The 24357-nt window shown below is 54.2% G+C and overlaps 1 protein-coding gene and 1 long non-coding RNA gene across 6 annotated transcripts; one reads left to right on the forward strand and one right to left on the reverse strand.

Annotated features, from left to right (window-relative positions):
* Positions 1-669: 669 nt before the first annotated feature.
* On the forward strand, positions 670-24222 carry RAB15 (RAB15, member RAS oncogene family). 5 transcript variants are annotated; one of them, XM_086709527.1, is made up of 8 exons: positions 681-987; positions 13506-13648; positions 17828-17888; positions 18650-18710; positions 19212-19289; positions 19965-20054; positions 21247-21312; positions 21497-24222. In XM_086709527.1, exons 2-8 carry the CDS (start codon positions 13528-13530, stop codon positions 21653-21655), a joined length of 636 nt encoding a protein of 211 aa, XP_086565653.1. In that variant the 5' UTR covers positions 681-987; positions 13506-13527; the 3' UTR covers positions 21656-24222. The 5 variants fall into 5 exon arrangements, with proteins under 5 accessions (XP_086565650.1, XP_086565653.1, XP_025774820.1 ...); XM_025919035.2 differs by lacking the exon at positions 13506-13648 and having other exon boundaries at positions 682-987; XM_086709526.1 differs by lacking the exons at positions 681-987; positions 13506-13648 and adding an exon at positions 1115-1177.
* Positions 9740-21603, reverse strand: LOC147579904 (uncharacterized). Its single transcript, XR_015252300.1, has 2 exons — positions 21476-21603; positions 9740-10188 (listed from the first exon to the last, which is right to left on the reverse strand). It is a non-coding gene; the product is annotated as an uncharacterized LOC147579904 (long non-coding RNA).
* Positions 24223-24357: the final 135 nt, after the last annotated feature.

The raw sequence follows: 24357 nt of genomic DNA on the forward strand, positions 1-24357 counted from the left end.
TGTAGGAAGGATTGTGCATTCGGAAATGTTTTTATGATCATCGATCTTCCTAGTGAAGAAGGTCAGCAGAAATTTTTACTCGTTTAAATTAAAACTGGGGTGAGGGGTTGGGGGCGGGCGGACACAATCACACAGGGTTCCGGAGAAGCCAGATGTCAGACACAGAATTCTGGCAACACGGTCGAGTGTTCCTGGAGACGGTGCCTTCAAGAATAGACGGGTGTTTGAATGCAGACCCTGATCGAGGCCTTCAGACCCCGGGCGAGCCCAAGGGGGGACCAACTCTGCTCCCCCTTCCCCCGACCCGAGAAGGGGCGGGGTCCCGGGGCGGGGTTAGCGGGGCCAGATTCGGGATGGGATTTGGGGAGAAGTGATGATACTCGGAAGCCGAGTTTGGTAGAGGTGGGCTGGGTGGGAGCTCACCCCAACTCCCGCATTTAGAACAGCCGCACTGTTTCCCTCGGGTCCCACTGTTTACCGTGGGTGGGAGGGGGCTGGGCTGCAGCCCCGGCCGCGCACCCTCCGGCCGAGGAGCGCGCCCGCCTCGCCCCCGCCCGCCCCCGCCGCGGGGTAGCCGAGCTCCGGCGCGCGCTCCCCGCCCCCTCTCCCGGGACGCGGGCGGCGACGGCGGCGCAGGGGAAGGGGCGGGCGGGGGCCGCCGTCGTTCTCTCCTCCCACCCGCGCTCCCGCCGCGCAGCGCTCCCCGGCCCCGAGCGAGCGGGCGAGGCCGGCGCGGGGGCCGGCCCGGCTTCCTCCTCGCCGCCCGCGGCCGTCCCCGGGCGGGCGCGCGCCGCGATGGCAGCGGCCGAGCGGGGCTGAGCCCGCCGCCCGCCCGCAGCCCCCGGCCCGCGCCGGCCCCAGCCATGGCGAAGCAGTACGATGTGCTGTTCCGGTTGCTGCTGATCGGGGACTCCGGGGTGGGCAAGACCTGCCTGCTGTGCCGCTTCACCGACAACGAGTTCCACTCCTCGCACATCTCCACCATCGGTAAGGGGCGGTGGCCGGAGTGGGGGAGGCCACCCTCCCCACCGCCGCCGCTGGGCCGGGCGGCCCCCTGCCCCAGCCCGGGAGAACTGGCCGCCTCCCCGGCTAGAGGCGTTGGCGCGGGAGGCCAGGACCAGGGGAGAGATCCCGGTGAAGGGCCACCGACTGGGGACTTGAGCCTCGGGTCCTGGAGGTGAGGGCGTCCCTGCTGTTGCCCGTGATTAGGGATAGGTTCTCCAGCCTTGCGCTAGGGAGCCTTCTCATCGGAGCCGAGACCACCGGGGCGAGTGTAGGCCTGGGGACCCCGAGCTGGGGCAGCGAGAATCGCAGCCACTGAAATGACTTCCCCACACCCGCAGGTGGAGAGGGGGAGGGGAAGTAAAGCCTGTGCTCCGGAAGAGGGGTTCAGGGTGGGGAGCCGCGTCACTGAGTCACTGGGTACCCTCCGTTCAGGGGCGACCCAATGTGGAGCCTGGCGGGGAAGACAGGAGGAAGGGAGGGGCCAAAGGGATTGAGTTTCCAGAGCACAGTTGTGAAGGTAAGCCACAAGGTGGGACACCTGGAGGAGGGCGTACGTTCGTTCGGTGAGCGTGTTTGCGTGTGGAAGGGGCACTTTTTAGCCAGCTCCAGAAAAACGTTTGGATGAAGATATGTTTTGAAGGAGGCCGAGGAGGAGAAGAATGTCAGGATTACTGGTCCACACCTGGGGATCACATGGCTGGCAGGACCCACCTTACAGTACATCTCTGATCTGGCAGTGCCAGATCCTGTGCTTAGAGGGACAAGACCTGGTGGCTTCCCAGAGACGACTGTTCTGGGAGGGAGGGAGCGGCCTCCCCTCTGAGGGAGTTTCTGTGCCTTGGGCCTTGAGGGGCCTCTCCTCTGGGAGGTCTGAGTTGAGGCAATTCCACCACAGCTAGCACTTCCGTGGGAGAGGGCCCCAGCACTCAGCTCTCACTTGAAGCTTCCACCCGGACCCTCCCAACACACGTTCCTTGCCAAGAGAGACGAGGGAGCAGGTAGAGCCAGGAGGCACAGAGCCTAGTGGTGAAGAGGCCGGCTTTGTTGTCACATGGACCTGGAGACCTCGCTTTGGGACAATGTGACCTTGAATACCACTTAAGCTTCTGAGCTTGGTGCTTCTCATCTGTAGGATGGGAGTGATAACGGTCCCTACCTCCTGAGGTGTTGTAAGGGTTGAATGAGATCATGTTTGTAAGAGCACTTAGCACAAACTTGGACACAGGTGATGCTAGGTGTTACTGTTGTCATTGTCCTTGAGCTCACAGGGTCTCATCCTCTCTTTGCTTCACTATCTTCAAGGGACCTAGGGTGAGGGAACAGATAACATCCTTCTTTCTCAGGGGGGCGGTGAGGCAGGCTCCTAAGAGTTCTGGAGCGTGGGCTGGGCCACTGCTGGGATGAGAGATATCTCAGAGGGATGGGCGGGGTACTGGAAGCCCAGGGAGGGCTGCATGCCTCTAGGGAAGGCTCAGGGCAGAGGAGGCATTGGGGAAAGGCCTGGGAGTGAGCAAGGGAGGGGCTGAGGAACCTGATGGGATATGGGGACAGGTTGCAGGCTTGGGGACAAAAGGCAGGAGGTTAGCACTTAAGGAAACTTCCCGTGGCTATTTTTTAGATGGAGTTGTTGCCAGGAGCTGCTGAGCTATTTCAGAGGGCTGTGGGCTGCTGGGGGGCGGTCCCCAGACTTTGCCTGATGAGCAGTAGTTTGCACCCTGTGTCCTGGCCACATTTCAAGTCCTAGGAGTGGCCTATGTTTTTCCCTGGAGCACTTTATTCACCCACCCCATTCAGAAGCTCTTGGGCTCCAGCTCAGTGTTGTTAGGGGAGCTAGCCTCCCCTAGGAGACGTGTCCCCCTTTCCCACAGACACGTGGGAAATGAGGAAACTGATGTTTCAGAAGGTGACCCTTCTAAGGCTTATGTTTTCCTTAAGTCCCTTGCCCCCACATGGCTAATCACCAGCCCTTCTCATGTCTCTTCCACCTCGTCTTCTCCCTTCTTAGACACCTCCTTCCTGCTAGATAGACAAATGTGCAGTTTCCCCACACAGGTCACAGGGACTTGCTCAGAGTCCCCCTGGGGCCAACCACTTTGGAGGCAGAGATGAATCAGCAAACCGAGTGGGAGTCTCTCTGTGGCACACTCCCCACGCCACCTCCTCAAGGCCCTTGGTGTATTGACCTAAAACCCGAGCAGGTTCTCTCTTTGCTTCTGAGGGTTGGGTCCACCTTTTGCCAGGATGCAGTGGACTGTTTAGGAGTTTGGATTTTCTGGAAAAGAAAGCAACCTGTCTTTCTTCACACCAGCCTTTTAAAATCTGCCCACTGGGCATTCTTTTTGAAGCTCACCTAGGCGCTTGTGAGATTCTACATCGTCTTGGGCATGTTTTTTCAGCATTAACTAAGACTTAGGGAGAGAGTTGGATGGTCAAGAAAAACTTTCCCTTCAGTGATACAGAAAGTTTCCCATGGAGTTGGAAAGGGCAGCCAGGAGACAAATTAAGGAGCCAAGAAAATGGGTACTACCAAATCATATTCAGTAATTTGTCCATTCGGAAAAAATGCGTGTGTCCTGTAGCTGGGATCAGTGCTGGAGGCTCCAAGGTGAAGAATACACATCATCACTTCTCTCCCGCTGCTCTTTGTCTGAGACACATTCTCATACCATGCTGGACCTTGATCTAGGCACCTTTCCCAGAGCTACTTTTGTGAATGGGGAAAATGAGGCATTTCACCAATTATTGCCAAGACAGAGTTCAGATTCTTGGATCATGTGGATATCACCTAGGCTGGCACTTTTGTGATTTACTGTTTATGCCATTTACTGTCAGCCTGACTGACATTCCAGAGAAGGGCCTGCCAGGGAGCAGTGAAGAGACCTCCCAGGGAGGCCCTTCTTCTTTCTAGTCAGCAGGTGGCCTTGAGCTCAATGCGTACCCCGAACAAGCCTTTCCTGTGCAGCTGTGCCCACCCAGATGGGGGTCGTGTACCAGTGCGCAGCTGATGCCTTAATGTCCTCTACTGTGTCCTCACCTGTTAAACTAATTAATTAAGGATTCACTACAAAGCACCATGCCAGGCATTTTAGAGACCTGTTCAGTCTGCCTTTTCCTGCCCACAGAAGCCCGGAATCTAGCTGGGGAGACAGCACACAGGCAAGAAGAGGTCTGGCCACAGTGAAATCTGGAAGCACTTGGTGAAGCACTCGTCAAATGTCAGGGATCAGTTATGATCATTGTTACTGTTAACCAAGGTCTTGCGGGCATTATCAGCAACTAAATATCGATGCGAGGGTACAGGACACAGGCAATGGCTGGTGAGGGGACCGTGAGTGCTACCGCTATTACAGAGGTGCTAGAGGAGGCCAGATGAAGAGGCCCTGCTTGACTAGAAGCTGCAGGGAAGGCTCTAGAAGGAGGGAGGCTGAGGCCAGCCCTTGCAGCGTGGGCTGCTTTTCAGTTCCTGGAAAGGAAGGAGCAGATGGAGTAGAGACGACAGAGGTGGGAATTCAGTGGGTGTTCATGGGATTCTGGGCAGTCTGGCTGGAACCGAAGGGAATTTTTAGGGGAAGAGTGAGAACATTCCTCCGTTTATCTTCCTGTCTCCCAGACCATACTTTAAGTGCCTTGAAGGTGAAACCAAATCTCATTCCTCTTTATTTTCGTGGTCCTAGTACAGGGCCAGGCTGGAACTTTGTAAATGTTGAATGAATGGATGAATGAGGGCAGAGAGTACTGAGGGCCTGGCTGAGGAGGTGGGACTTGGGCCTTCACAGTGGCAGAGGTGTCTGAGCCAGGGAATGACATGGTGAAAAGGGCCCTCGGGATACTGGCTGGGAGAGAGAGTTGAGACCTGCAGCAAGGAAACCAGTCAGGGGCGGTGGTGGGTGGTGCCAGCACGAGGGGCCCTCCCAGCTCCTTCTCTCTGCCAGACTCCCCTCCTGTGACACTCCTGCCAAACCGCACACCATCTCCTGCCCTCCTTTCCCTCCAGGAGTGGAGAGTCCTTTGAACCAGTCAACTGGCAACTTCTGAAAGGGCCTCATGTGACCGGTGCTGCCCGCCCAGGCAGGGAGCCGGTATCATCCCCAACGTGTGGTGGGGCCCTTGGGTTCCTTTCTGCATTGGTGGCCGGGAGTGCCCTATAAGCCACTAATCAAGCTGAAGGGGCGGGCCTTCTGTTTGGTTTTCCGCCTCCCACCCTTGGTCTTCCCCAAGTACATGGGTCACATGGTCTCTGGACCTTTTTGTTTTAAAGGCCACCTGATTTTCCAGTTTGACTGGTTGAACCACCCACCGCTGTGGCCTCAGGGCTGATTCCTCAGGCGGGCTTGACTGCTGCAGGATCCCCTTTCTTGGAAGTTCGGTTTGAACTGGCTTGGGCTGCCTGGGGCCAGGGCTGTGGGTGACTGAAGGGGAGGGAGAGGGCTGGGGAAGACATGGGGGGAGGGGCGGTGCGGGGGCATGGAACCTAACAAACATGGGACAGTTGCTTGGGCACTCAGGGGTCCCCACACCACAAGGAGCCTGGACCTGTAGGGACGGGGGAGGGCCGGGGTGCGTCTGTGTGCCTCACTGCAGGGAGGGCAGGAAGGGGAGAGCAGCCCAGGGCAGAACAGAAAGAACTCTGCCAGGCACGAGAGTCCCCATGGCCTTGCTAGGTTCTGCCACCTTCAGACACTTATTCCACATCTTTTTCCTTAGTCTCCACATCTGTGAATTGAAGATAGTAACAGAATCTTTCTTAAAGGTCATTGTGAAGATTACAGAGGCTAATGGATCTAAAGCACTTGGCAGAGCCGACAATAAAATGGTGGCTGATTATATGATTATTACCATTATTATTCTTATTATTTGTTATTCCTAGCTCATGAGAAAGTTGTCAAGATTAATGTGCTGCCAGTGATGTGCTTTGAGGCCATCCTCTTTGCCACTCACGCATTCAGGGGTTTGGGCACTGTTGACTGAACACGAGGTGCCTATGAGAGGCTGGGGATACAGCAGTGAACAAACAGGAGACAGGGCCTCGGCTCACTTCCCTGGGGTCACAGGGTTTCATCGCTGCTTCCGTGCCAGCCCCCCCCCCCCCCCCCCCCCGCCCTTGCCCCAGCAGCTCCAGGCTCTGGGAAGGAAGAGTGAGTTGGTGAGGAAGGAGGTGGGGAGGTGGCGAGGTCAGGAGACAGGTGGCCTGAGAGGACAGCAGAAGGGCTCTGCCTCAAGGCTTGGGCCTCTGCCTGGTATCACCCTGCCTCAGGCCCCCATTCCACACACCCCGTCCCCCAAGAATGTGATCCCCGAGAACAGCTCTGAAACCCTCAGAGGCTTTCCTTTCAGCTGCTCTGCACATGTGTGCCACCTTGCCGGCTCTGCAGAACCACCCCCAGCTTTGAGGGCCCTGGTTCCTGCCCCCTCCTCCTCCTCCTCTTCTCCTCCATCCTCCCCCGCTCCCCAGACAGCTTGGTGATGAGCTGTGTGGCCTGAAAGTCGATATTTGGCCATTACCCTTCTATCCTGATTGCCAGTTCTTCTCAGAGTGCCTTCTTCTGTAATCTAATATTTGTGCCTGTTTCCCTGTAAAACTGCCAATTTTCTGCACAGGCCTCTGACCTCTTGTTGGCTCTCCTGCCTGGGCAGTGTGCTTTGTCGGGGGTGGGAGGCACAGAGCTTCCTGGACATTTAATTCCTCCCACTGAGGAGGAGAGGATTAATCATCAGCCTCCTGGTTTTACAACAGGGGAAACTGAGGCCCCGAGAAAAGTGATGGCCCACATCTTGAGTGCAGGCCGCCCAGACTTGAAACACCTCTTCTGCAGTTGGCTTATCCCAGAAGACCCTTGCACAGCCCGCCAAGGGTTGGCTGTCTCCAGTGAGCCAGACCTGTGCCTCCCCCACCCACCGAGGGCTCCGGGATGGAACCATGTTCATGCCCCTGCTGTTGGCCAAGTCTGCCTCCTTGACGTGACCCTCTGGGGAACTGTCAGGGGTGAGGATTGAGGAGTCTGGCTGGGGGACCTTTGAGAGTGAGATCTAAGGGTTGCCCTCACATTACTATTTTGATAATAGATTTCCTGAGAACTGTGACTGGGGCCCCATAATCTACAGAGAAGGCTAACAGTTGGCTTCCAAACGTGGGTTGTTCCCTGATTGCTTTGCCCTGATTAAAATTTGTTCTCGCTGATCTTATCTCCTGGAATGTACCAAACTTCATTCATTCACTCATTTATTTACTCACCCACACGTTTATTTTTTCTCTCCTGTATTCAGTCTTGTTGACTAATATGTATTATTATATCTGCTTTCTGCCAGGCAATGAGAATATGAAATGAATAAGATGCTGTGCTGCCCTCTGGGAGCTCAGAGTACAGACAGTTGGGAAGTCAGGCATCCAAATAGACAAGCAGAATAGTATGCAAAAGCCATGTCAAAATGCTTTGGAATCACAGGTGATAAATTCCTCCTGAGTTGGTTGGTAAAGGCTTCACAGAAGAAGTGACATTTGAGTGGTTTCTTCAGGACTAAGTAGGGTTCCCCAGGGGGCCAGGGGTGGGGGAGGAGGTGCTGCGGAAAACACCTCACGTGGGGCTTCTACTCTTCTGCCTGGCTGAGCTCACTGGTGGTGGCCAGACCATGATCGTACCAACTTCAGTTCCACCACATCCTTGCTAGGAGTTTCCTTCGCTGGCTCTGTGTGAAGGCAGACACATCTGGAGGCCGTGGCCCCTATAAGATGTTTGCTCCTGAGGCTCCCAGCCCCCGTTTTTTTTTCTCTGGGAACCTTCTGCTGCCCGTCAACATGGCCCTGCCTAGGAAGAGGCTCAGGAGGGCGGAGGGGTGAGCGCTCAGTAGCCTGGCAGATATCGGCTACCTCAGCTGTGCCCACTGACCATTCAGCAGCAGGCTCTGGGAGGCAAGGCCAGGTCAGGGGTCTGCCAGAGGGGAGCAGGACAGGGTTGGCTGGAGCACACAGCTCATGTCACAGAGGCCCTATGTAGGTTTGTGCACACGGCAGCGGGAAGGGCAAGGGCTAGGGAACTGCTGTGTCTCAAGCACCTGCTCAGTGCCCCTACCATGTGCACAGGAGCAGTGGACTTTACATACATGAGCCATTCAGTATAGAGATCTCATCACAAAGTGGGGTGAGGAGTCCCCAAGTTGGCCTTGTTAGCGTTTGAGAAGTTTCTTGGTACATTCTTCAGGTTAGATCCTATGTGCATGTGCACACAGGTGTACGTGTGAGGCTGGGTCCCCATGAGATCCCAGAGCAGGGAACGGCCTTGCTGTGTTTCCCCCTTTATAACAAAGGAAAGAATAATGGGGCTCCCTCTTCCTTTTCTCTTCTGAGGAACTTCTAGTTTGACTGAAGTGTGTTCCTGCCTGAGGGGTATTTGCTGTTGCACCTGCCTGGGGCCCCGGTCCATCAGATCTCTGTTGTGTTGGTCTCTTGTCACACAGGGCTCAGCTCAAATGTCACTTGCTTTAAAAGGTCTTCACTAAGGAGCACCTGGGTGGCTCAGTCGGTTAAACGTCCGACTTCGGTTCAGGTCATGATCTCACAGTCTGTGTTTGAGCCCCGCGTCGGGCTCTGTACTAATAGCTCGGAGCCTGGAGCCTGCTTGGGATTCTGCATCTCCCTCTCTCTCTGCCCTTCCCCCACTCACACTCTGTCTCTCTTTCTCTCCCTCTCAAAAAGTAAATAAACATTAAAAAAAAAAAAGGTCTTCACTGACCAGCCAATCTAAAGCAGCTTGCACATGGGTCTCCTCACTCTGTGCTCCATTATTCTGCTCCTGCCTCTTAACATCACTCTGAAAGTATTTATTAGTTGGCTTCCTTATCATCTGTTCTTCCTCCCTAGAATAGAAGCTTCCTGAAGACAAGGATTTATCTGTATCATTCACTGCTGTGTCTTCTAGTACCTAGTTCCTGGCACATAGTAGGCATTCAATAGCCGTTTGTTTGAGTGAATGCATAAATGAATGCATGCGTGCATTTTCTTCCGGAGGGAAGTTGTAAGTAGTATTGGTGTCTTGGGACTCATACAATGGGAAACTCACTATGCTGCATGTGTGTCTGGGACTGAGAGAAGAGGGGGAGAATTCTGCAAGGGGTGAGCTGCTTCCAGCAGCGCCTAGCTTTTCCGCTCAGATATGTGTCCTGGGGGGAAGCTCAGACATAGCAGGGGGCAAGGAAGCGTGAGCGGGGTCCTCCTTGGTGAATACAGAGACAAGAGATTGGGATCTTCGACTGAGGTCAGTATTGCCTGTCACTCAGAGTCACTGGGGGTGTCAAATGGCTGCTGGAGCGACCTTCCAGGGCCATCTCACTGCTGGGGGCTCTGGAGTAGAGAGTTCCTAGGGCTCATGCACTGGGAACATGCATCCCTTCCCAGCCTTGTGGGACCCTGTGTTCGACTGGGAAGCACTTCTACATGATGACGGCCCCTGGGGTTCTGGGCCCTGGGTTTCCGAAGATTGGTCCTTCAAGATTTGATGTGAAGGTGGTAGCCTTTAGAGTTGTTCTGGTCCCCATATCACCTCCGATTACATCGAGGGAGTGTGTGTGTGTGTGTGTGTGTGTGTGTGTGTGCGCGTGCGCGCATTTGTTCGTGTCTTTGAAAAGAAAGGAGGGATAGAGTATCATTCTAAAATCTGCAGTCTTTCTTGCAGGTGGCATCTGAATCAGAGCCACTGACTCAATGTCCTGGAGGTTAAAACATGGCCTTGGAGTTAGAGGATCAGGGTTCTGTCTGCCAAAGACCAGGGCTGCCTCTTTTATTTCTGCTTCCCATCCCTCCCAGAGCAAGACAGTGCAAATGCTGAGTAATGCATTTGCCCAGAGAGCCTGGTGCGCCTTCTCCCCAGGATGAGGCCAGCATGAGGGACCATCAGTCTTCAATTGGGTAAGAGGAGGAAGTCAGGTGGTGGCGTGTGGTCCGGCAGACAGCGAGGCTGTGTCCCTAGAGGGAAGGAAGGAGAACGCAGCAAGTGGCAGGTTTGGGGCAAAGATGCTCTCCCCACTCCCCTCACCCACCTGGTGTGACATTGGTGTGCCAAGAGCCTTTGTCTTGACTCTTCTCTTGAGATTTGTCTCCTTCTGGATCATTCTCCCCATTTGTCCCCTTACGTGTCACTCAGGGGGAAGACGGCGTCATTGGTCTCTTGCTGTTAGGGGTCTTCTCTGTTGCTGAGAGAAGGGGGTTTTGAGATGGGGATTATTCTGATGCCTTGTCTGGACTGGCAAAGTCAGGCAGCCATCACCCCCTTCCCCCCCGCAGGGTCTGCCTTTCCCTAAAGCTTATTTTGGGGTTGTTCAGAGTGACCTCTTTGGAGGTGACCTCCTGCCACAACCCCGTGAGCTCCACATGTCCAGCACATGCTGGTTTCCTGTCGAGGAGGGGCTGGGGGCCTTCCTGAGCCTTGGGCTTGGTAACTGGAGCCACCCTGGCTCCAGGGATTGGGTGTCTGCCTTGGGTTTCAGGTGTATTGAGTTGTTCCTGTTGTGGCATCTCATTGCTAATGAAAAGGCTCAAGTCACGCTGCGGGTCTTTTGGGCTGTGGTTGATCACAGTGATAACATTTGGCATCCAGAAGCGCCTTATTTCCACTTGAAACATGTGGCCCTTGGCAGGCAGGTAGGCTGGCACCTGATGTTAACCCATGAGGTGCTGGCCTGCCAATACGCACACCTCCTGACTTTGCCAGAATTTAGGTGGTAGGCAGACTCGGGAGCCATCCGGGCTCCGTGGTGGGTGGCATTTTCTCTTTTTGTTGGAACGCTGTGGCTTAGCGCTGGCCCCTTGCCCCACCTCCTGCCCCACTCTCCTTCCTCTCCCAACATGAGCCCAGAGCTCCTTCTGTTCCCCACACTGTGCCCCTGGGCTCCATGCTCTCCTCATTCCCTAGGGAACTGATAGCTTCTTCAGCTAACATTTCATAAAACTATGGGTCAGGCCCTGTGTTACTGGCTTTCCACCTTCTCTCACACTCATCACAGAAACTCTCTGACACGAGGGATTGTCATTCCCGTTTTGCAGGTGAAGAAACAGCATAGAGAGATTAAGAAGCTTTCCTGAGAACACACAGGTAATGAGTGGGAAAGGCAGGATCGGAACCAAACTCTGACCACACCAGTGTATTCTGACTGACCACGCCCCTGTTCCTCCCTTCCTCCTAGCTTCCCTGCGCTCTCTTTGGAGGCAGGTGGTTATGGGAAGGAGTGTTCTTTCCCCTGAATGTGCCCCGTTCCTTTCTTTCCACAGTCTTCATGGCCCCTCACTGCTAGACCGAGGGGGCAGTAAGCTCGCCCCCTCCCACCCCGGTCTAGCAGTTCATCACCCATGGTGAACCATCTCCCCTGTCCTGTCCCTCAGTCCTATCCCAGCCCCCAGTACTCAGAGGCCAGCTTTGCCCCTCCTCCTGTTCTCTGACAGCAGCCCTGTCACTGTGCTCCAGGGCTCCGGGTGTGGCCTGACAGTCTCTGAGGGTTGCTGCTGGAGAAGCAGAGGCTGTTTCAGACAGGGACACAGCAGGAAGAGCCAGAGGCCATCGATGTAGTGAGGGCAACACTGTCCACGGTCCTAGGTGGCAGTCACTTAGCTGAGGAGCTTTTCTTGCCAATGTCCGTGACGCATGCACATGGCAGGACACACGTCCCTGCTCTTGAGCCACAGGTGCCCATCCTCCTCATGCTCCCTGGGGCAGGGGGATGCCACCTATGGAATTACTACTTTATGTCCGGCACTCTGCTGGAGTGGAGGCAGAGATTTTAAAAACAAACAACTTATTGTCAAATGCAGAATATACTGTCTTCCCCTTAGGTACTTTGCATCTAGTTGGGGCTGGAAGACAAAAAATAAGCGGCAACAAGCATGGAATTTGGGGGGTGTTTTCCTCCCTGCCCTATTGTTGAAACAGCTTGCCTGCTTGCCTTGGGCGTAGGGGACGTGAGGCAGCAGCCGACAGCCACAGGCTATGAATCTTCAGGTGACCCAGAGGGTACCCGTGGGCTGGAAGGCGGGGTCTGTGCCAGGATCCAGCACCCCAGCCCCGACTCTGGCCAGTGTGCTCTGTCTCGAGGCATCTCTGCTTCTCTGCACATCTGCCTCGTGTTCCTCTAGTTGCCAACTGACCAATCCTATCTGCACCATCTGGAGGGGGCTGGTTTGATCGGCTTAGCCAGAGTCCCTTGTCGCTGTTGGCCAGGTCACCTTGGGGGTCACCAGCAAGCCCACCGATGGGCCTCCTTTGGTCAGACACCCACCTCTGGTCCGGTTAGGAACTGCTTGTCCACAGAGAGCACACTGCACCCGGCCCTGCGTCCCTGCAGAGGCTTTGGGCTGGGCGGTTCTGGCCGGAAAGGGATGCTGGGTGTGGCAGCCACCATGACTGGCACCTCTGAGATGCTGAATAAGAATGATGAGCTTCACCTCGTGCTTTAGGCACTTGGTTGGCAGAGGGCCCCCATCTCCCTGACTTTCTCGTCCGGGGCTCCCAGTGTTCCCAAGAACATCTGCCGGAGCTGCGTGGAGGCGGTGTGCTTGTTTCTTCACACTACAGCGTTCCCTGGGCCTGGGAAAGGAAGCCGGCTCTCCTGTAGGGACAGTGACGTGGCAGCGTGCAGGGTGATGCGTCTGGGCTTAGCGCAGTCCTCAACCGCGTCAAGGAACCAGGGGTGTCCTGAAAATAGGTTTGGGCGGGCTTGCTCCACGAGTGCCCAGGGCCTCGCTTCTAGATGCCTCATAATAGAACAGGTACGGGGGGCATGCCAGGGTGTGACAGAAAAGGCAGTACGATTCTGCAGCCACTGGTCAAGGGAGCAGTGGGTGGGTGTTAGGAGGCCAGTTTTCCGGTTCTGGCTCAGCCACAGGGTGTGGGAGCATGAGGACGCTATGTGGCTACTCTGTGCCTATGGTAGTAATCACCGCTCTTACCTGCCTCTCAGGGCTGGCACCAGAATTAAGGGCTCTGGATTCCCTAGCTAATGGGTGTGCAACGATCATAAGTGTCATTATGAGCTTTGGGTGTGGCTCCGCCTAGAGATGGGCTAGACAGTGGTTGTCAAACTTTAGTGTGCCTAAAATTTAGCAGGTCTGGGTGCACCTGGAGAATTGCATTTCTTTTTTTTTTTTTTTTCATTTTTTTTTTTTTCCCAACGTTTATTTATTTTTGGGACAGAGAGAGACAGAGCATGAACGGGGGAGGGGCAGAGAGAGAGGGAGACACAGAATCGGAAACAGGCTCCAGGCTCTGAGCCATCAGCCCAGAGCCTGACGCGGGGCTCGAACTCACGGACCACGAGATCGTGACCTGGCTGAAGTCGGACGCTTAACCGACTGCGCCACCCAGGCGCCCCTGGAGAATTGCATTTCTGATAAGCTCCCTGATGATGTTGATGCCGCTGGCCCCTGGATTAGCAAGGGCAATGGGGTAGTAAGGGACTAGACCACGTAACCGTTTCCACACCAAAGGCTCTCTGGGTTTGTTTTCCTGGCTGCTCTCCAGGAAGCTGTTATTCTGCAGAGGGATGAGAGAACGACCTCCTACTATGCGCACGACCTCCTACTATGTGCACGTGCTTCACATCCACTGCCTAATTCGTATCCCACAACAGCTCTTAGGAGGCCAGTGGTATTGTCATTCTACAGGTAAGAAAACTGAAGCTCAGAGAAATAGAAAGTTGCCCAAAGTCACACAGCCAGTGCCAGAATCAGGATTTAGACCCAAGTCTTTCTGATTCCAACACTAGTGGATAGCTCTTTCACTATATCGTAGCTCAAACTTTCCTCTAAAAATCACCCATTACCCGGTTAAAAATATACGTTCCCGGGCCTTGCTCTCTGAGTCTCATTCAGTGGGTCTAGACAAGTCAAGGTAGCGGCATTTAAAAAAAAAAATCACCCCAGGTGATTCTAAGGCTGAGCACCTGCAAGGCACACCTGGAGAATGGGAGAACACCCGTGCTGCCTCACCTGACCCTTCAGGTGCAAAGTGTTAGTCCAAATCTCAAACTTCAGGATGTGTTAGAACACCTGGAGAGCTTGTTGAACTACAGATTCGAGGGCCCCCACCCACAGAGTTTCTGATTCCACAGATCTGAGGTGGAACTCAAGAATTTGCATTTTCCAACAAGTCCCAGCTGATGCTGATGCTACGGGTCTGGGGACCACACCTTGAGAACCACTGTCTAGAAGCCGGCTTTCGAAAGTGTGATCCATGGGCCAACGGCATCGGCCTCACTTGGAAGTTTAATCCAGCATCTCGGGCCTCACCTCACAGCTACCGAATCAGAGTCTGCATTTTAACACAATCCCCACGTGATCTGCATGCACCTTAGAGTTTGAGACGTGCTGCCCTAGAGGACCCGGAATGAGGACACACAGGGGATGGAGGTGGATGGAGAGTATTTCTCCTCCACATAGAGTTTGGAGATCAGCAAAGAGGGGCCAGGCTGTTAGGATGAGCACCCAGAGGGGGCTGATGAGGAGCTGAGAGGCGAGGCTTGGGAAGGACAGAGGACTCTTTCCCCAAGGAAGATAGAACAGAGGCACACTCTGAAGAAATGAGGTAGGCCTCAGGAATGGCTTCATAAGGCAGCATTCATCTTGCCCCTGGAGAGTGGTGAAGAAATTCTGTGGAGTGCATGGCACCAAGGAGGGGGGGCTAGGGGACTGAAGCCTTCCGCGAAGGGACAGTGGCTTCCAGGCAAGTGATGGGTGAACACACCTCTGTATAAACGGGTGCCGAGCAGCTATGAGGGCCCCGCTAAGGTGGGAAAGCAGGGGTCTGTGAGTGACCCAACAAAGCCAGTGGTTTGAGTGCCCCGCAGTGCTCAGCAGCGGAGAAAACCAATAGCCACATGGGGGTGGAGGGGCCACAGATGGGCACCGTCATGGCGGGCCAGGGGATGATTGGAGGGTGGACACAGTGGGAGGTCCAGGCTATGGGACCAGAGAGAGTAGAAAGAATAAATTCCACTAGAAGATCACTGAGCAGTTCATCTTCTTTAAATTAAAAAAAAAAAGGGGGTGGGGCGGGTGGGTGAGTAAGATCCCTCAAAAGGACTAGACTTCCTGTTTCTTCCTTAGTGCATATGAATAGCCAAAATTGAAGCATTTCGCTTCTCTGAACTCCACAAATCTTACTGGGTGGTCAGGAGGACCTAGGTTGTGAGACGATGGGGGTAGGGATGCTGTGGGCCCCCAGCACTCCTCAGCCTCGGTCCCTGGCCATGCAGCTAAGAAGTGAGGGAAGCTGGAGAAGGAATCCAAGCCCAGGGCTCACTCCCAGGATAGCTGCGTCTTCCTGTCAGTGCTGCCTCTTTTAACAGCTGCTCACATTCTCACACAGTGTCCTCCTGCCCGGCTGAGCCGGGGACCCACAGCTCAAGGACCTACAGAGAAACCAGTACGGTACAGTTAAGTCCTCTGTGTTTAGTCAGTACACAACTCTCGTTCCCCGAGAAGAGTGCTGGGGATAGTCAGGGCTCTGACATCAAACAGGCCTGCCAATTTCTACCACCTGCTGTGCTGACCTTGGGCTATTTATCTTACCTCTCCGGGCCTTTGTTTCCTTTCCACTAAGCTCTGTAAGGTTAGAGACCATTTGTCTTTTTTTTTTTTACCACTCTGTCTGCACCTAGCACTGTGCAGGGCAAGGGCACATAGTAAGTTCCCTTCTCTCTCCCTCTCTGCTACCTTGTGACCACTTTGCACAAGGCACTGTCCTTGGCCAGGCTTGCTGGGCTAGCATGAGCTGGTTTGATTGTAAAATGAACAAAATTGCCGGTCCTCCTGCGAAGCAGGCACTACACCATGAAAGAACAAGAATTTCCTGATTCCCTTCCATGCCAGGGATGGCGAGAAGCAAATTCTTGACAACTGTTTGTCTGGGGAGGCGTGGCATGCCACTGCCCCCACCGAGGCCAGGTGCCCTCCACCCTCGCTTTCTCAGCACACTTGGAAGAATGGCTGCCAGACATTGCCCATTTGGAAAAGTACAGCTCAATAGATATGAATCAGCTTGGGCAGGCGGAAAATGATTCACGTCTGACCAACTTGATTCAGTTTGGGCTGTCCATTCTGGATCTTTTTCTCCCCTCTAGTTAAATGATGATTGGCCTCGATGGTGAGAGGGAAGGGCCTGAATGTAATCTGCCTGTGTTCGTGGAAGCCTGGGGACAGGCTGGAGGAGGGGAGAAACATTCCCATTGGTTAAGAAGTAATGCCGAGGGGGAATAGCGGCAGTATTGGGGACTCTTGTACCTCTCCGGTCTTTGGGGCTGTGTCTTTGGTGACTGCTGCCTGTCTGGAACTCTGCCTTTACCGTGTTCTCCATCGGAAAACTGGTTAATGGTGCCCATTCCTGACCTGTCTCCAGGGAGCACACAAAGACTTAAGCTTAATTAACCTACTAGATACAGCTCTTGAATCACCGGGCACAGTTAGGGCTGGGAAGAAGCATGGTGATAAAAATGTCTCCCTCATCCCTGCCATCTCTCAGACTCAAGCCTGTGTGCTGGTGCTGCTGACTCCTGCAAGTGTCCCCAGATGTTTCTGCCTTGGGCTGGTTTGCCAAATGCCTTGTTTCCTGTGTCTTGTGGCAGCTTAGCTCCTCAAGCCCTTGGGCAGATGAGCCTGAGAACCCTGTTTGTCCTCCCCTCCCTCCCCCAGTGACATGCTGTGGCACTGCCTCTTCCCCTGGTCACTGGTAGTCATTTACAAGCACCCATTATGGATCAGGACTGTACCAGGTTATGATGATAACTGTAGTCAATTGAATAGCTACCAGGTGCCAGGCACCATGTCTCATCTGGTCTTCTCAGCCACCTTCTGAGATGACTGGGAATGTCGCTATTTTACTGATGAGGAAATGGAGGCTCAGAGAAGAAAGGTGTCCAAAGTCATAGCTATGAGTTAAGTGGCCAGAGTCAGGATTCAAGCTCAGGCCTGACTTCAAAGCCCATGCTCCTTCTAAATAAAGAAGTAAACAACAGTGCCTCCTCCAGTAAGTGGGGCTAGTCAACAGCAGATCCACCAGGCCTTGGTGGGACTTTGCTAGGTGCCGAGGGCTGTATACACAGTCCTCTCTCTCCAGGGTCTGTGTGCCTTCCCCACATTTGTGACAGCGCCACATTCCCTCCTGGTTATTAATAAGCAGAGAGGGGCACCTGGGTGGCTCAGTAGGTTAAGCATCCGACTTCAGCTCAGGTCAGGATCTTGAGGTTCATGGGTTCAAGCACGGCATCGAGCTGTGTGCTGACAACTCGGGACCTGGAGCTTGCTTCGGATTCTGTGTCTCCCTTTCTCTCTCTCTGCCCCTCCCCTGTTCACGCTCTCTCTCTCTCTCTCTCTCAAAAATAAATAACGATTAAAAAAATTAGGCAGAGGAAGAAAAAAAAAATAAGAGGCAAATTCGGTGGGTTGCTATTCCTAGGCGTTAGAGTTCCAGGGAGGATAAGTAAATACCCGCAGTTCTCTCCAGAAGGATAAATAGGAAGACTTCATACTGAGGAGAGCGAGACACACTTGGGGGCTGAGCGAGGCAGCAATGGAGTGGACTCCCCCATACTCACTCTGCCTCCTCCTGCACTGCCTCACCCCTTTACCCATGGCAACTCTCATGTCAAGGAGGAAGGGAAGCTCCATTCAAAGCCCTGGATACTTTCTCAGGGCCAATTTTTGGTTCAGGAAGTCCCTCCTCACTTCATGCCATCTTTCTGCCAAATTAAGCCATAGGAAATCCCTTCCAGTGTGAGTGCCCTGGGCCTTTACCATTCAGGTCTCAGTGGTACCCTTCGTAACTTCCTTGCTCTCTTCCTTTCCCAGGCGTGGATTTTAAGATGAAGACCATAGAGGTAGATGGCATCAAAGTGCGGATACAGATTTGGTGAGTTGAGTAGGGGGAGGAGATGCGGGAGGAGAGCCCCAGGCTTCCACTGCCATGTGTAGAAATCCCAAGGCTGCATCTGGGATAACTGGCCACCTCTTCTGTGGAGAGAAGCAGATGTCTCAAAGCCCATCTCTTGCTCCTAGGAGCCTTAATCTCTTTTTCTTAAGAAACCTTATGAGATTGGCCACAAGTCACCAAGGGGCAGGAATTAGAAGGAATTGGCAAACTAACCAGTTGGCTTTGTTTTCGGAAAAGGCTTTGCCCTTGGGCCATGCTGCAGTGTGGTAGGAGGGAGGGCTACCTGGGACCCTGGGGAGAGAGCTCCATCTAGCATGGTGCAGTTCCCACCAGTAGCCACAGGGGGCCGCTGTGGCTCTCTGGCCTGACGCTCCTGCAAGCCTGGCCTTTGAACAGCCTTTGGAGCTGCCTCCAGGTTGAGAAGGGTACATGTGTCCACCCTGTCTGAACACAACGGCCAAATTCTACAGAGTTGTCCAAGGCCCAGTTATGTTTGAAGCTCCTGGCGTAGCTGTAGTTGACAAGACCCCATCAGCCCTGTCAGCACCAGATAATCAGGCCTCTCTCCCGCAGGGTCAGATATGCTCAGACCCCCTTGGGGATCCAAGCTCCTCTGATATTTCACCCTGTAGCTCCCCAGTTTTTCCTGCAAGGGCACAGGGTCTCCCAGCTCCTGTTCCTCCCTTCCCCCTCTGGTTCCATGGTCCCTGCTCCTCTGAGGGACTGGCTTTCTACTACAGGGACACAGCGGGGCAGGAGAGATATCAGACCATCACAAAGCAGTACTATCGACGGGCCCAGGTGAGCCACCATTTTCAGGGTTTGGAGGTGGGACGCTGCCATCCACACTCCCCACTCTGGGTGTTTGAGATATTTATGTCACTGACTCCCAAAAGAGGGCCCTCAGATCGCCTGCTGGCAAGGGCAGTCTCAGGCAGTCTTGCGATTATTCATTGATCATTCATTCAATTATTAGTTATTCTCTGACCACACACTACAGGCAAGTCCCCCACCGTCATCCCCAGCTTCCACCCTCCACCCTGGGCCAAAGACCCCAGTCAGAATATTTGGTTCCTTCCCACCTCAGAGAGTTCCGTGATAGGCCTAGGGTGCAATAGCTTTGGGGGTATGAGAGAGAAGGAGAAGTTTCTGGGTGCTGAGGGATCCTCAGTATGCTAAGCAGGGAGAAGGGAGAGTGGGACCCAGCATTTAAGGTACCACACCTGCTTCCGGCCCCATGACTATGCACGGTCTCTGTGTGCATCTACCTCCCCCATTTCTCTCTCCTTCTCTCTCTCTCAGGGGATATTTTTAGTCTACGACATTAGCAGCGAGCGCTCTTACCAGCACATCATGAAGTGGGTCAGTGATGTGGATGAGGTAGGAGATGCTGCCTCATCGTTGGGGGCGGGGGAGGGGCACCTCAGAGGGGAAGGCAGAGCGAGGGCCAGATGGGAAGGGCCGAGGCTCTCGGGGTTGGTGAGCAAACACTCCCAGGAAACCTTGCCTTCCACGGCCCTGGATGAAGACCTCTGGGTGAGTAAGACATGGGGAAGGAGCCCAAGCTGCCATGCCATCCATGCTCTGTGCCCAGCCAGGACTCCATGGCTGTTTCGTCTTTGGAAATGAGTTAGGCCAAAGCCCACCCTGTGACCAGCTTCCTTCCTGAAATCGTGAGACTGGGGTTCTAGTCCTGGCTCTGGAGCCTCGGGCAAGCCATTTGAACTCTCTGAGTCCCCAGTTCTTCATCAGTAGAATGAAGGGCTGGACTTAAGTGCAATGCCCTTGCCAGTTCAGATACCAGTTGTCCAACTCCAGGAAGCACCAGTAGTAGTCAGAGTGCCTCCTACTCTAAGCTGTCCCCATAACAGCCCTCCGGGACCCCCGGGGTCGGCCGTGGCACTTGGGGAAGCCTTGCACCTGCACCCCATCAGCCTGCTCTGTCCCTAGGGCTCTTCAGCTTGGTGCTGGTATAGAGGCCAAGAGACTGTAGGGTGGGGAGACAGGAGGGAAAGGCAGCACTCACTGGCAGTTCTGCTTGTCCTTTGTCCCTAGTATGCACCAGAAGGTGTCCAGAAGATCCTCATAGGGAATAAGGCCGATGAAGAGCAGAAGCGGCAGGTGGGAAGAGAGCAAGGGCAGCAGGTAAGTGGAGCGAGCTGGCCGAACCCATCCCTTGGGTCTTCTGCCGCCTTCCGGGGCCAGTCCTGAGGGCTGGGACCCAAGATTCTGTCCCTGTCATCAGGCACCCTGGCACTTTCCAAAGTTCCCTAAGGCACTAGGGGAGTTGCCATCCTTGAGAATTTGCTTTCTGCCCTTCAGGACTGATTTGGGGTCCACCCTGAAACAAAGACCATCCAAAAACAAAGACTGTCCACCTCTAAGTGCCCCAGAGCAGGATTACCCTCTGCTAAAGAGATCATCCCAATGTTCATGGTGAGGAAGGGCTTCAGGTTGCTGGCTTCTCCAGCAGCATCCAGGCATGGCTACCATCTACAGGCATCCCACCCCGTCCTTCTATTGGAAAGGAGTAGGAAGGAAAATGAGGGAATGCAGGGCCCACGGTCAGAGAGAAGCCATGGGACAGAGAGGTCAGGAAGGTGGTGCCAAGGGAGACCGCCCTCCCAGAGCACAGAAGGATGGATACCACGGAGACGAGAGTCATCTACCCACTCCAAGGGCCTCCAGAGCTTTTCTCTCCCTCTTTGCGTCCATAGCGCTTAAGAGAAAATGGATCTTTTGGTGTGCAAAAATAACACGTAGTCATTGAAAAATCTGAAAGTAGAAGCAAATCCTCCTAGAGCAGTATTTATCGAACACTGTATGCGTGGCCAGCGCTAAGCAAGTGCTTTGAGACGCATGACCCCTTTTAGTCATTCCGTGACTTTGGTTGAGAGACACCCTCTCCCCTGTTTAACAGATGGCAGAGCTGGGCTTAGAGATATATTTGTCCACAGTCGTACAGCTGCTGAGCGGCAGCGCTGGTGTCTAAGTCTGGGTCTGTTTGATCCCAAAGCCCGTGTTTTTTATTAATTTGACATCTTGCCCAAGATTTTGATATATTTATCTCCTGACGTATGAGCTGTGTGCACCGGGGGCAGGGGTGTGTCTGCATGGAGGCGGGTGGGGAGTGCGGGAGGGTGTTTGTGGAACGTCTCCATGCTCTGCTAGCCTGTGTCTTAGAAGGAGCACCCGGTTGGTCTGAGAAGCGACCTAGTGTGAGAAATTGTCACGACACAGCAGGGGCTATGAGGGCAATGGCAGAAGTATGTGCCAGGTGCTGTGGGCACCTCCCTTCCCTTACTGACTCCCTTTCAGGAATGTTCTTTTCTTGCAGCTGGCTAAAGAGTACGGCATGGACTTCTATGAAACAAGTGCCTGCACCAACCTCAACATTAAAGAGGTGAGCGCTCCGAAGCCCAGCTACCCTGCCTCTTGGGCTGAGTCCAGTAGAGTGGGGAGACGAGAGGAGGCAGCGGACAGGACGGGAGCCCGGGTCAGATGAGCCCCCGCCCCTGGGACAGTTACAGGGCTGCCTTGGGAAGAGGAGGAGGAGCCCGACTAACCTGTGACCCTTGGTTTCCCAGTCTTTCACGCGGTTGACAGAGCTGGTGCTGCAGGCCCACAGGAAGGAGCTGGATGGTCTCCGGACACGTGCCAGCAATGAGTTGGCATTGGCCGAGCTGGAGGAGGATGAGGGCAAACCTGAGGGCCCAGCGAACTCTTCAAAAACCTGCTGGTGCTGAGGGTCCTGCGTGGAGCAGCCGCCAATCCCCCTCCCCTCAGGAGGCCTGTGGCAGACAGGGAGTCCGGGCTTTGCCCTGCTTCTCCTCTCACTCGGGTGACCCTGTGGAATACCAGTAGCTGCTACTCCCCTGCCTGGCCCTGAGAGCAGCCCCGCTGTCATCTTTGAGCAGCCTCTGCCCCCAGCCCCTCCAGCCTGGAGTGGCTCCCTTCAGCCTGTTTCCCTGCCACGGGTCTGCTATGAGCCCCCAGTACGCTACGGGCACTGTCTCACCGCCCCGAGCTCCCCGGACAGTGGCCCAGTCTGGAGTACGGCCACTTTAAGGCCCCTTCTTTCTCAGTGCATCTTGCCTCCTCTCTGCTTTTTCTCTCTTCCTCCCACTTCTCTTTCTTGTCCCCTTCCCCTCCAGTGTGTTTTGTATCAAAGCCCCTCACACCTCTTTCCCTGTATGTCCTCCTGTGTGGCTGCTGGTGCAGCTTCTTTCTTTCCTTTCTCCCTAACCCTGTCCAAGGGAATGGACTCAGGCTCATGGGGATGTTCCATATTCTTCTTCTGGGAGAACCCCCCTGCTTTGTGAAGGGGCCAAAGCCTACAGGGTACTTCTTCCTATCTTCCCTCCCCACCGTCGCGTCTCATGCCATGGGCCTGCCTCACCAATGGTCTGGGAAATGTACATCAAGGCAGGAAGGAGACGCCAACCTGGTGGTCCTCAAGACTGGGGCTGTCCCACCTTTCCCTGCCTGCCCCCCCACCCCCCAGCTTGGGCCTTGCTTGGCCGCCCGCCCACCTGCCTCTTGGGGGAAGTGAGCTCAGAAGCAGGTGCTTCAGAGAAGAAAACAAAATGTTGTGGGGAGGCAGGGATAAAAAGTCACCTCCGTTCTCTACCTCCCGTGCCCCTTGTACGCAGTTTCTCCCCACCTGGGCTCCTGAATTTAAAGACATGCACCGAGGCCTCAGGGCACTGCAGGGGCAAGGAAAGCCAGGGGCCGGCGATATTGACAAGCAAACCACACACCCCCAGAAAGAGGAGTGTCTGGAGATGAAGGTCTAGCCCCTATATATCAGGTTAAAGCAAGGGGGAGGAGGCCAGAGACGGCATTGTGCACACCAGAGGGGAATATGGCAGGAGCAGGGCTCCCTGGGCCCCGGCTTCCCTTTCTGTGTAAGAAGGGCCTTTCCCCGCAACCCCCTGGCAAGTAAGAGGGGACATATCCACCCAACCCAGCCTTCAGCTCTCAAGGTTTCGCTGAGACTCAAAGTCTGTGGGAGAAGAGCTGTGACTTCATGGGGAGAGAGAAAGAAGGCCCTGGGTAGAAATGCTTGGTGCTGTTCTCTTCAGCCTTCCAGACAAAGTGCTCATCTTGCCCCTCTAGCTCCTGGAACAGGAGCCACCGGCACTGTGGCTACAGGAGGAGGGAAGTGGACTCCCTCCTCCAGAGCTCTTCATTCAGGAAGAAGTTCCTTTAACCCCACATGGCCCAAGAGTGGCTTGAAGGAGGTGCTTTAAAGAAGGAACAAGTCAGTTAGCAGCCCTAGTAGGGTTCCTCCCCACCTTCCCAAGGAGGAGGCTCATTCTTAAGCTACATATTAGCAGCATCACATGGCTAGGGCTGGAGCTAAGACAACACTGAACGTTCATCAACTAAGGACCAAAGTCCAGGGCACACACAGGTGAAGGATGAAGAGCCCCACTTCCTTATTCCTCCCCCCGCCAAAAAAAAAAAAAAAAAAAGGTGGGGAAGAAATGACCAAACCTTTCCTTCTGACTCTTATCAGAGTAGGAGAGGGTAGCTCAGGATGTAGGGACAGGGATAGGTTAACCGTAGTGGAAGGAAAAGGAGGGCAGGAATAGTTATAAATTGTTAGCTAATGAGAAATTTAGATAAAGACTCTTTAGGATGAAGTCATGACTATGGCTGGGATGCTTTCTTGAGGACTGACTCCTCAGGTGTCAGACACAGCATCACACTGGGGGCAGGGAGATGGTTATGCCAACCCACAGTGTGCCCTCTGCCAGGGACTTCAGGGCGCTAGCTCCAACCTGGATCAGTATTGCAGCTTTCCCTGAGGATCAGGCAGAGCACCATTGCCTTTCTCTCCTAGCCCCCTTGGGACAGAGGGACTATATTTTTACTGTACCCTAGGGGTTCTGGAAGGGAAAGCATAGGGTGGAGATTCTATGAATTGATTAGCCCCATCCCCAAGGGCCACAGCTGGGGAGAGGTATGGGAGCCAGAGGGTTGAACTTTTAGGGTGCAGCTATGCTCACAAGGAATTGGAGTCGGCATCTCACCCCTAAACTTCTCCAGTCCAAGAGGTGGCCTGGGATCTGGCATTAGGCCCAGAGTTTTGCACAGGTACTTCTGCCTGTTTACTTATCACCTCTGCATCTGCTGTCTTGAGATTCAGCCCAGCCCCAGGCATTTCCACCTGCTCCAGAGCCCCCACCATCTCCCTGTGACGGGTGAACTTTGTGTACTGTGTCTCAGAACCAATATATGACTTGTGAGCAGGGTTCATCTATTTTAAACACAGATGTTTACAAAATAAAGAATATTTCAAACCAGAGGTATGGCTGCCTGTATGAGTCCCCGGGAGTAGTTTTCACTTGACCCTGTCAGATAAGGGGGAGAGGGAGAGGCAGTGCCAGTAAAAGAGGCTCCAGAACCCTATAAAGCAACAGTAGTAGAATGACAATGGAAG

The sequence above is a fragment of the Puma concolor genome, chromosome B3 (genome assembly GCF_028749965.1).
Source record: "Puma concolor isolate L17-30 chromosome B3, mPumCon1.1.hap2, whole genome shotgun sequence".
In the NCBI taxonomy this organism is placed as follows: Eukaryota; Metazoa; Chordata; class Mammalia; order Carnivora; family Felidae; genus Puma; species Puma concolor.